Source organism: Myxine glutinosa, chromosome 1 (assembly GCF_964187855.1).
Source record: "Myxine glutinosa chromosome 1, kmMyxGlut1.1, whole genome shotgun sequence".
In the NCBI taxonomy this organism is placed as follows: Eukaryota; Metazoa; Chordata; class Myxini; order Myxiniformes; family Myxinidae; genus Myxine; species Myxine glutinosa.
The window spans coordinates 87906871-87919642 of record NC_136261.1 but is presented as its reverse complement, the minus strand read 5'-3'; the positions used below and the strand labels follow the sequence as shown (position 1 = coordinate 87919642).

Here is a 12772-nt window from a genome sequence, read left to right as displayed (position 1 = left end):
GTGACTTATCAAAACGTCTCAAGTAACGATGAAACATCCCCCCATGAGGAACATTTGTGTAAAGTTTCCACTCGATATCTCCACAAATTATGGAGGTGATTCCATTTCTAGTTTGAGCTTTAAAACGTCATAACTCTGAAACCATGTGTCGGATGACGTCGTGCTGGCTGACGTTTTTGTTCGTCATGTGTATGCGAATATGCATGCCAAGTTTGGGCTCGATCCGTTCAGCCGTTGCGGAGAAAAAGGGGTTTTTGTGTTTTTTCACGGAAAACAAGATGGCGGCCGAACCATGTGACGTATGACCTCGAAAATTTTTGCATTCTGAGTTTGTTTTAACTAAGCATCTGGGAAAAAAATCCCATTTTCGAGGGAGAAATTTTTTTGTTTGACGAATTCTTACCTCTTAACGTTAGCATTTTTAATATACTCGATACACATGTCTTTTGTTCCCATTGAAGAGTTCTTTAGAATGAGCCATTCCTCAAATTTTTCCATCGCTGCGGAGATACAGAGGGGAAAAGTTGAATTTGTTTTACAAGATGGCGCCCACACCACGTGACCTATGACGTCATAATTAGCATGAAAAAATTCTAGGAGCCGAGACGATCATTTGATGAAAATTTCCTGTCAATCCGACCAGCGGTTGCTGAGAACATTAATTATGAATTTTTCGGAGGTGCAAAATATGGCGGAAGAATAATAAGAAAAACTCTAGCTGTAATAATAGGTTACTCTCCATTTCATGGAGAGTAAACCTAATAATAAGAAAAACTCTAGCAGTAATAATAGGTTACTCTCCATTTATGGAGAGTAAACCTAATGAGTTCCCTTATGAGGGCTCTAACCATCACACCACTGAGTCCAGTTGTTGACCATAGTCTAACCATTCACTACCAAGTCTCTAACCATTCATGGAGTTATTCCTTGCTTGAGTATATAAATCTATCTTCTGCTTTCTTACACGTCCTTGTGTCCATAAGTCTTCTTTGACAAAAACATCTGAATGTGGACAAGAACTCTGCCTAAAGTACCCATCTGTGGTGGTTTATACACTGAAAACTGGTCGCTTTTGTTTCACTGGCCTGCATGAACGATCACATACTGTATGTACACCACCTTATCACTCAGTTATAAATTACCGTTTCGTTCCCCAACTTGTATTTCCTCGATGATGTCATAATACTGTTTTCGACTTACAGCAGATGTTTTTTGTTTTATTTTTTTACAAACCCTTAAACTTGCACAAAAAGAATGCTGCGCAAGAGAAACTACGTACATCTCAATAAATGAGAACTTTATTCTGCAAATTTATAGGCTGGCTCTATGGAGCATTAAGCTCCTCATTGCATTCTTCTCTGCAACCTATTGGAGGGTTTGGACCAGAGAAAATATGGTATGTAGAGTGAGTTGGAAATGGAAGGGGTAGGGTCTTCTGGGACTCTTGTGTATATAAGAATCCCAATCATCATATCATATTAACACTTGTTTTTCTCACCTTATCCCTAATACAGGGTGAGTCAAAAGTAGCGCCGGATTTCTATTTATTAACAATTATTTATTATTAACAATATTAACAATATTTATTATTAACAATTATTATTAACAACAACAACATTATTAACAACAATTATACCCGACAATTATTAACAACATGACATCCCAGAAAGAATCTGACAGCTGAAAAAACAGAAATCGGGCGCTACTTTTGACTCACCCTGTATTTTGTAGCTTCTCGACTGTTTCTATCAAATTATATTTTATAATTCCGCCGAAGCTCAACAAATTGAGGTCGGGGCTGTTTATTCCTGCTAAATGAAACACCCTGCAACCCACTCCTGCAGAAAACAGATTTTTTTTGGAATACCGGCCGCATTTTTCTTCCAATCATCAATTAACTTTTTTGAAAAAAAATATCCATGACGAGGCGCTCCTATGTTGATTTTTTAAATTTAAATCAATCGCTCAAGCGGTTGTGGACAAAACGGATTGAAAAGCGAATAAAGGTGACAAAGTGAGAGTGGAAAAAAAGGTGAGGGCGTTGGCCGACGTTCCGCAAAACGGTCAAGGATGGGTGTGGACATTTATTACTAGTACTTGATGAATTTTTCTAATCTGGAAAGTCCATTAACATGTTTTTTTAACTCTCCTGTACAACAACATATCTCTATATATGGAATGCATGTGCACAGCAGACTACTGGGTAATATTTGTTTGACGTTAGTCTTTTAATGCTGCGTTTTTCCATGATATACTGTGTATGTGATGATGGGCAATGGCTCCCAGAGTCATTGCCATGCATTTTAATAAGAATGAAAATTATTTTTATTAAGTTTTCCCGTTGAACATTCCCATCTTAATCCATGTTTCATGATGCTGGATTGGCCTGTTTAGTGTTCTTATCTGAACCAATGATTCATGTTGCCTGGTTGGCTTGTGAAATGGCTCCATTTGAACTGATGGCTCATGATGCTGGGTTAGCCACTTTTATATTCCCATCAGAATCAAACATGCAGGATGTTACATTGACCTGTTTAGTGTACCCATTTGAACCCATTGCTTATGCTGCGAAGATTCCAGGTTCAAATCCCATTTCCTAAGTTAATTTGTCCATTACGCACTAATGTCTATGTAAGTCCTGTAAAAGTAATCAGATGCATACTAATGTTTACATTTCCATTTACATCACCTGCCAGCTCCATCTTTGGCCACCGCATTGGTCTTTTCAGTCATCAGCACCGTCAAATCAACATATTGATGAGTTCCATAATGTCAGTGGCCCACACAAATGAACGTATTTGACCTGCATGTGATTAATGTACACGAGGCATGCCCACGTGCCGACGTGCCACACGCTGATGTGTTTAATCAATAGACACCATGTTGTACTTGAGAAGCAAATTGCATGTCTATCTGTGAACCTCTGAGGATGTGAAAGCGTACTAAAATGCACAATTTGGTGTATGTCTGTCTGTCTGTCTGACTGTATTTTTGACCGCGATACATTTGGTCGTTACTTCTTCCCCCCCCCCCCCCCCCCCGACACCCCATCTCCAATTCTTCGCGAAATTCTCGATCTCCCCCATCTCCCATCTCCAACGCTTCTCCAATTACAACTAAATTTGACAAGGTGCCTCAGGGTCACATGATGGAGGTTGCAGCAACTTAACTTCCTCCCCCCATCCCCATGGGGGATTTCCACGTTGGTCGAATTCCGTGTTGATGTGTATACCCGTGTTAAGATAGCTTATCTTGGCATTTTTCCAAGGCCACTTCTAATAACAAAAGTAATAACAACACCAATGATAATAGCATAATACTAATGTTATTACAAAACAATATTAATACTAATAGTACCCCCTCTCCCTAAAGGGGTTTCCTCCTTGGACAAACACCGTGTTAACATGTATAAATAGCTTATCGTGGCATTTTGTGGAAAAATGATTCATGATGCCTGGTTGGAAAACCTTACCGGAAGTAAAAAATAGTATCAACCACAAACACGTATGACTACCTTTTGAAACAGTCACTTCTACTGTAAAAGTTTATAATTGAAAAAAGCTAGACTTACACCCCTTGCAACATAAGTCCGGCTTTTTAAAATTATAAACATTTAATGTTGTAATTTAACTGGTTGAATAATAACAACCTGCCTTGATTTAGTCGCTACTGCTGCTTAACACTAAATTGATAGGGAGGAAATATTGGGTGTGTTCAGTTACCAAGCAGCTAGCCAGAGCTTCCAAGCCAGCCGTTCATTATCAGCGGTTTGGAATGGAGTGCTTGCTTGAATGCTTAAGCCACTTGGCGAGCGCTCCACAATAACTTGGTAACTGAACACACCCCCAGTGTCCTCGAGGCCGAGCCTAGATATATTGTACGAGTAATATATGTACCAAAGAGAGGAATGACCATTCCTGCCTCTCCCCTAAACAACTGGTGTACTGGAGAAGTGAAACATATGAATTTTATCTTTTATAACACATCGTGGCTGTGGTGATTGTTTATGTGCTCCTTCCGTGTTCTTTTATATTTTTGAACAGATGTTTGGTACTGCATAACTTTAAAATACACGACATAATAAGATTAACCGAAGCTTTTCGTGCTGTACTTCTCAAGGTAAATCACAGCAAGAGAAAGAAGGAAGTGAAAGTCTGTGCATATATTGTATAAATATATCATGTACATAAAAAACGTGTCTATGTAGTAAGGTCGACACTGATTGGTTCATCAATCATGACGTAATTGGTAATATGAACACCCATTCGTTGGCTCAGTCACCACTATCTCTAGCTCTGATTGGCTGGAGCGGAGTTGAGAGCGATGACTCACCATTTGCACCAACACCAGGGAGGGAGGGGGGATGGGGTTCCACCAAAGCCAAGGACTCACCATTTGCAGACATACCATGGACATCAGTCGGGGAAACCCCTTTAATCTTTCCATGTTGAAAGAGAATGAGAGAATGTACAAATTCCTTTTGACGACACAATATAGGGTCCGTGTAATGGATGAAGGTTGCTAACATACTCCGACCTTGGCTCAATGTCTTGAACATGTCTGCGTTGTACTGGTCTGCACAGACGGGGTTGGCAACCAAGTGCCGTGAAATGGCAGACCTGTGGCTTTTTTTTCTGGAGTATGGCTTTTTCTGGAGTATGGCTTTTTCTGGAGGATGGCTTTTTCTGGGGTATGGCTGAATAATTTTCTGTGGTATGGCTCAAACCTAGTAAGCAATATGTACTAAGGTACATAATAAATAGAAGGTTTATGATTGTAGGCAAGCATCAACGACCTGCTGCTAGATAGTTATTTTGTTTGTTTTTGTTTTTTAACGAACGAGTTTATGGTTTTTTACGTCAATTTTAATTGGGGTTTTTATTTCACAGTTTACAGTCATAAAAATTACAATCTTCAAACGCTTGATATTGATTGAGGTTTTTTTCTGGAGGTGTTTACCGTTTTTTTTTTTTTTACATAAAACTTCATTTACAGAATCTTTCCGACGATTATGTGATTTTTCCTGGTGTACCGGCTTCGATGTCCATCGGCACGCCAAATTTCAGCTTTCATTTACTGTGACCTCCAGAAGGGGAACACTCAGGTTGATCCTAAGGGTGACCAACCCCTGTGGAGTGTACAGATGCCCAAAACATTTGTCTGAAGGGGGCGCTGTTCCCCTGAATATTCCCTGCTGGCTTTTCTCCAAAAGAGTTTTCTATCCTCTATATGTCTCTATAGTGCTATGCTTCTTCTGAATGCATTTATGATGTTGATGCAGGAAACACTTTTGAACATGCCATTCAATTCAGTTTAAGGTTGGCTACCAATATTGGTGTTCATATAATATTTTACAAATCCCTGCACCCATTTCACACAGCAGCCCCTTTTGGGTGTTAGTTCATGGAAGTGCTCTGTGGAGATCTCTCTGTGCATTGACAATTCCATTTTTTGGGGAGATTTCTGGTCAGCGGTTAACAGACTCATCATTCTTGTGAAATAGAACAGCTTTAAAATAATTTTTCTTTGCTCGCCATTCTCATTCCATTTCAATTTTCTCTATTCCATCTCTGCTCTTTGCTCATCTAATTTTCTCCTCTGGTTTTTACTTTTGTTTCTACCTTTGCTTCTTTCTGTCTGTGTCGATTAAGGTTTGCTCACTTTCATCATGTCCTTTTGCTTTAAGATGCATTTTAGTTCACGTTTCATATTGACAATTTTGTTCTGCTAGGAAAGTCTTAATGCAGATATGGAGGTCACCAAGATTACTGTGGATTTCAACTTTTGCAAATTAATGTCATCACAGCAGAAAGCCCATTGCGTACACCTCATTTTTGGCTAGTGGTCCAAAGTAATGACCTGCTGAGTTATCATCAATAGACAAATTGCTGCAAACATTACCTGGGCTTTTGTAATACCCTTGCTTTTGATGGTACTCATGGTTTCCTTAGCACTCATCGTTAAGAGCGCTTGTTAGCAACATTTGAATCGATGAATGCTCATGAAACTGCCTTCCGATTCACAGCTCATCATGGATCCCACAACAACATAAGTGATGTCATGTGCACATTTCATAGCAAATCAATAACAATATATTGATGCCTTACAATAATTACTGGAAAATTATCGAATGTTCTATTTGCTACTTGATGTTGTTGTCGTTCACAAAGTGTATACAGTGAAACATTTTATTACATGCAATTCGAGTGATCCGATAAGTTTATGAAATTTGACTTTCGTTTAACTTTAAATTATCAGTGAAGTTTACAGTTTTAGTTGATCTATGTTATTTGTGCAGTCTGATCTATCTGCCCACCTGTCACTGTAGGCCGCTGTTGCAGCAGCAGGTGCTGGGTAGCGATATGCTGTGTAGCCACCCTGCTAACATGAAAAGAGAGAGAGAATTTTTTTTAGAAACACAGGAAATGATAGTCAGCCTGAACAATTCTGTAAAATCGCTAACCATTGACATGTAAGAGAGGGATGTCTTCAAAGAAAACAAACTTTCACCTCCGACGATGGCAGTACTATACATGAATACTTGTGCATGATCATTTGGTATTTGTAAACATCAAAACAGTTCCATACCATTGCCATATAAAGTAGTTCTAGCCAATAAAAAATGATCCATAACTTTAACTTTAATGTGGTGATGGAAGTTTCAAGGAAATTGTAGGTCTAAGCTGATCCAAAGTATTTTTGTGGAAACCAGTGGGAGGGGTGTGAGGTGGGCTGTTAGGAAACCTGGAATCAATATGACTTAAAGAATGTTTTAGCAGAAAAACAGCTGAAATTCAACAATACACAGATATCATGACTCCAAAAACTTTTATCTTTCTGTCAAAGAGGTTTATGGATGAAGAACAAAAGGATCTGTGGCTTCAAGATCTGCAGACAGCAGTCATCTAATCATCGATTGAACAGCTGTCCTCCTGATCAGATCCTCGCTGATCAATGACGAGTGAAGGCCGTGCAAAGCGAGGTTGAGAATGTTTATTCATTCTGTGGGAAACACTCACCAACCCATGCCTGCAGAAGACGGATTTTTTTGCAACGCCGGCCAAATTTTCCATCCAATCATCATGTAACTTTGTTTAAAAATATCTTCATCGCTGAAGATCGCTGAAGCGGTTGTGGAGAAAGCTAATTTAAAGCTGAATAAAGGTGAAAAAGTGAGGACGGAAGAAAAAAAAATGGTGAGGTCCTCGGCCGACGTTCCACAACATGGTCAACCAAGGATGTTTGTAGATGCCTCTTACGAGTTTAATTCCACAACATCCTGCAATATTGTACTGTCAGTGGTGAAAACCTCGTCGAGTGGTAAAGCCCCCAACTGAAGACTGCATACCATCCAAAGTCTTTCAACAAGATGGCCAAAAAATTATTTGCAGACTCCACCAGTTTTTAAGAAGGTTGAAAATTGCGAAAACATTGTGGTGTCTTGTTGCTCGCCATTGCAGATAGAATTCTGGCAAAAATCATCCAGAAGAGAATCGTTTGCTTGATCGTGTCGTATTCAAAAATCCAACATGACTGCTGGCAAAAAGGCAGCACTATCAACAGGGCGTTCGCCCCACATCGGCTGCAAGAAAAGCTTTATGCTGTGTTTGTCGACTCCACAAAAACATTCAATTTGGTAAACAAGGAAGCACTTTGGAAGATTATGGACAAATTTGGCTTTTATACAAAGCTTTATCTATCCATTGTTCAAAAACCTCCATTATGGAATTTGTAGCTGAATATGTGCAGACGGCGGATTTTCTGACAATTCTCCCATTACAACTGAGATGAAACATGGCTGTATGATTGTCCAATTCCGCTTTGTTTTATTCTTATCTACCATGCTAAATGAAGCACTGGCTGAAAGTTGAAAAGCCTTATATATATATATATATATATATATACACACACACATATATATCCAAGGCTAGCATGCATGGTGGACCTTTCAACCTGTTTGATTTGAATTGTGCGTGTGAACTAAAGTCTGGCATATGCTGACATGAGACCGACTATTCACCAATGACTATGGTTTGTTTGCACACACGGTGTAAGATCTGCAATATCTCTTGGACAGTTTTTTCTCGGGGCACTAAAAACCTTGGACTCACTATCAGCATAAAAAAGACTGAAGTTATGCATCTGACTCGCTCCGGTAGCACTCACATAGGCCTAGCCATCACCATTAATGGATAACTACTAAAGACAACTAATGACTTCACATATCTTGTTGATATTCTTTCCAATGACGCTTAACTTGATAACCACCTTCAGAGGCCATTTTCCCCGCAGAGCAGGGGTTGGCCTTTTTCGGGCACCGTGGTCCCCTTTTTGAAGCAATGTTTTATGGCCGGATGCCCTTCCTGCCACCAACCTTGTTGGTCACCTCTTGTGACACAGGGAATTACCAGTGAACTGGTACTCAATTTGCCGACCTCAGAAGGATGACAGGTTGAGTCAACTCCCCTAGCGTTAATTCAGCGATCAGCCGGGATTCAAACCCAGGATCCTAGGATCCCAAGCCGGCACCCTAACCGCTAAGCCAACACTGGGCTTGTGAATGACGCTTAACTTGATAGAGGCCAACTAATCCTTTGGTCGCCTAAGTCAATGAGTATAGCAAAAGAACATCAAATTGGCTCAAAAGATCTCGCTGTACAAAACAATAGTGGTTCGCATACTTCTGTATCGGTGCACAACGTGGATGCTCTACAGTCGACATGTCAAAAGGATGGAATGGTTTCATCAGCACTCCTTGAGGGCAATCCTCCACATCAAATAGTACGAGTTGGGGTGAATGCGGAGGTGTGAACTCAAGCCAAGTGTACATCGATGGAATGCCTGCTGAAGGAGCGACATTTGCAATGGGCCGGTGATTTTGTCAGAATGGGTGCAGATCGAATTCCAAAAACGATATTGTACAGTGAAATTCAACGAGGAAAAAGAAGGATAGGTTGTCCGCGCATGCGATCCAGAGATGTGTTGAACAATACACTAAAGAAATGCAAGAATTTGTAATGAAGCCACTATTTTTGAAGAGGTGCGAATGAAACGTCAGCTGCAAAAGCCTCTCAGAAGGAAATCCAGCCGATGCAATTGACACGGTGGTAATATGCGATCTGTGTGGACATCCCTGCAAGATTAATGGTGGGCTGGTTTCAGAAAGAAAAATTACAGTGAACCATTGTAGATGGCAATCGTCTTCACAAGCATCCATTCAGTAGAGCACTCAATATGTGATCAGAAGTGATGACATCATAACTGTTTAATTTGCAAACGGTCAAGGAATATTATACGATGGCAAATGGTTTAAATGCTTTCAGATTATTTCGGACAAACATGAAAATCACATCTAAATCATAGTACATCATATTCAATGCAAACAAATAGGGGTAGCAAAGGGAATGCACCTCTGTCTGAAACTCACGAGAGGGCGTACTTACGTAAATATCAGCACTGTAAAAGCCATCTTGATAAACCATCCTAAGGACAGACCCAGAAAAAGGGGCAAAGAGAATGAGAAAGTTAAACAGGAAATCATAGGAGTCTCTCCATCGCAGATGCAAGGAAAAAGTGAAGGAATATCAATGTTTTTTTGCACTGCGTCGGGTTTGCAGCACTAATTGGAAATGATGTGGTCTGTACTCCCGAGAGCAAGCTTTAGCACAGCCACCAACCGGGCCAACAGAGATGACACCATATGCGCTGCATTTCCTTCAATTACCCACATTCATCAAGGTAATTACCACTCGAAGTTGCGACATGTAAACATGTGTTGGTGAATTAGGCTAGGGCTGCGTTCCTCCATTCTGCAGTAAAGTGGAGATTGAGGCGCAAGGTACATGTTAAAGTAAAGGTGTTGTCTGCACAGAAATGGAAAATCTCAAGCTTTCGCTCTCTTTGTTGGGTTGATGTAAGGGCCTGAACAAAACTGTCACCCGAGCAGAATCTGAGACCACATGGCACAGGCTTGAGAGTATCAGACATTGGTAGGAAGTGATTGGGTAGAAGCTCGATCACTCACCCTCCATAAGCAGGTATTGCAGGGGGTGGTGGAACTCTCAGCGCGCTGTATACTGCACGACCCCTGCCCCGTAGGTGGGCACCACGATATGCTGTTGCTGCTCCAATTGTTGGGTACGGAATCCCAGCCACTATTACATGCGGTAGAGAGCGTATGAGAGATCGACAAATAATTATAACATGTGAAGATGTATTAAAAGCAAGTGCAAAACACAAGATGGCAGGGAATCATTCGAGAAAGCATCGAGGGCCTTGGACGAATGTTTATCAAGTTATGGAAGAATAAGCTTGCAATTTTTTTTCATGACAATTCAAATTCTGAGACATGACATTGCAACCCATCCTCGTCAAAATCCACCAAGCCATTGAGGTGACCTGTGATGAAAATAAAGAATGCCTTCCATTCAATTGACACTGAATGTTGTAATCTGATCAAGCTACTCTGATAGACAATGTTGAATTTTTTTGGAGATTTGCAAGTAAACAAGGTCTTCTTTGAAGGATGACTTGTTCTCACACTCTGTACCTTTGTGTTTACAGCATTGCAATAGCAATTACTCCAATTCAAACTCACACAAGTTTAAGCGAAGGACTGACAGCACAAGTAATGAACTCCAATACCCAACACACTGTGCGACTTCCTGTTGCCTTGAAAGCAAGAAAGATCCAATCTGACCTCCTGCTGGAGGTTCACCTTTCACAAAGCGTCAGAGGACACTGTGACAGTTGTAGACCAGATAGGGTCCACGTGAGGTATGACCACTGTGCTCAACCCATACTGGGATTTCGAATTACTATCAGAAATGTCTATTCTGGCAAAAGTGTCCATCCCCCCCCACCCCCCACCCCCCTTGTAACAGCAATTGTAAATTAGCTGAGGTGTAACTAATCACCTCAAAAGATCCAGAAGAACCAAAAGACCCTGAGGACACAAAATACCTCAAAGACCATTAAAGACCCAAAATACACAGGAGACCCTCAAAAGACCCAAAATACCCTGAAGAATTAAACAATCCAAAAGACTCCAAAGACACTTGAAGACCCCGAGGATCCAGTGGACCCCAAATACCAAAGTTACTCCGAAAACCCCAAATACCCCAATGGGGGTGCGGGGGGGGGGGGGGGGGAGGGGGGGGGGTTACTTTCTTGAAAATCCCCGTGAACTGCAAATCCCCAAACTTTGGGGGTAATGACGAAAATGGGGTTAGGGTCTTTAACTTTCAAATTTGTACAAACTGTGTTATTAATTATTAATTAACATGTTTGTGCATTGTTTCATGCTATTTCGTTTCATGAATAAGCGCTCTGTTAGTTGCATCAGTGCCACCTGTTTACAGTGAGCTGGTACTCGTTTTTCCGACCTCGGAAAGAAGACAAGCTGAGTCAACTAACCCACAAGGTGTTATTCAACACCACAACAGGGGCTCAAACTCACGACCCTAAGATCTTAAGCCAGCTACCTCAACCGTTAAGCCAACACCAGGTATATTTTGCTGTATGAAGCACATAAAATAAAGTTCATTTGATTGAGTTATTAAGATCATGAAACTTAACTTTAATAATAATGATGATAAACTTGATCCAATAATGTGATCACCATGTTGATGATGGTTACAATAAAGACGAGTTGATGCAGGTGATCGGAACATACTATATACCCGTAATCGCCGCCACACCCTTTAATGCTGCAATGTATGTATGTCTGTATATACTGTATATATATATATATATATATATATATATATATATATATATATATATATATATATATATACGTATATATATATATATATATATATATATACACATACTAGAATAAAGCCCGTCAAAAATGACGGGTTGGAACAGTTTGTTCGACGGTGTAGCCTCGTGAGCGTGCCAAAGTCTGAAGCCTCGGCCTAGCATCAGGTGTGCTTACATCTTCTTTATTTATAAGATATACTACGGACGTAAATGAACACTTGTTTTACTCTGTGCACATTGCACATCATGTGCAGCGGATTTCTCCTCCATACGCCTTGTATTTATTGTTATTTAAAAAAAACGCCTCTGCCTCTGTACAACGCCCTTGAGGCTCGATTTGCAAGCCACCGTCTACAGTTTCAATTGGACGAGATGTAATTACTCTTTTTGGGGGTCTTCAGGGTATTGAAGAGTCTTTGGGGTATTTTGGGTTTTCGGAGTAACTTTGGTATTTGGGGTCCATTGGATCCTTGGGGTCTTCAAGGGTCTTTGGAGTCTTTTGGATTGTTTAATTCTTCAGGGTATTTTGGGTCTTTAAGGGTCTCCTGCGTATTTTGGGTCTTTAATCGTCTTTGGGGTATTTTGTGTCCTCAGGGTCTTTTGGTTCTTCTGGATCTTTTCAGTTTTCAGATGTTTTCACTCTTTTGGGTCTTTAGAGTCTCTAAGGGTCTTTTGAGTCATTTGGGTCTGCGGGGGATTTAAAGGGTCTTTGGGGGGGTGTAAAGGGTATTTGGAGTCTTTTGGGTCTTTAAGGGTCTTGGGGTATTTTGGGTATTTTTAGTGTTTATGGGTCTTGGGGTATTTTGGGTCTTTTGTGTCTTCAGGGTATTTTGGGTCTTTGTGGTCCATTGTGTCTTCAGGGTCTTTCGGTCTTTTCAGTCTTCATGGTCTTTAAGGGTCTTTGGGGGTATTTTCAGTGTTTGGGGTGTTTGGGTCATTTGGGCCCTCTGGGTCGTTTTGGTCTTCGAGGTTATTTTGGTCTTTTGGATCCTCGGTGTATTTTGGG

General features: G+C 40.6%; 1 protein-coding gene across 7 annotated transcripts in view; it reads right to left on the bottom strand.

Annotated features, from left to right (window-relative positions):
* Nucleotides 1-12772, bottom strand: part of LOC137425883 (RNA binding protein fox-1 homolog 3) — a 375403-nt gene that overhangs the window by 10144 nt on the left and 352487 nt on the right. For 4 of the 7 annotated variants that reach the window (XM_068114617.2, XM_068114610.2, XM_078774454.1 and 1 more), the window contains 3 exons: nt 10025-10154; nt 9444-9483; nt 6317-6378 (listed from right to left, as the gene is read on the bottom strand). In XM_068114617.2, the coding sequence (XP_067970718.2) occupies nt 6317-6378; nt 9444-9483; nt 10025-10154 (232 nt within the window). Of the gene's footprint in view, nt 1-6316; nt 6382-9443; nt 9484-10024; nt 10155-12772 lie in introns of all 7 variants that reach the window. The other 3 variants (XM_068114630.2, XM_078774464.1, XM_068114625.2) reach the window with 1 other exon arrangement.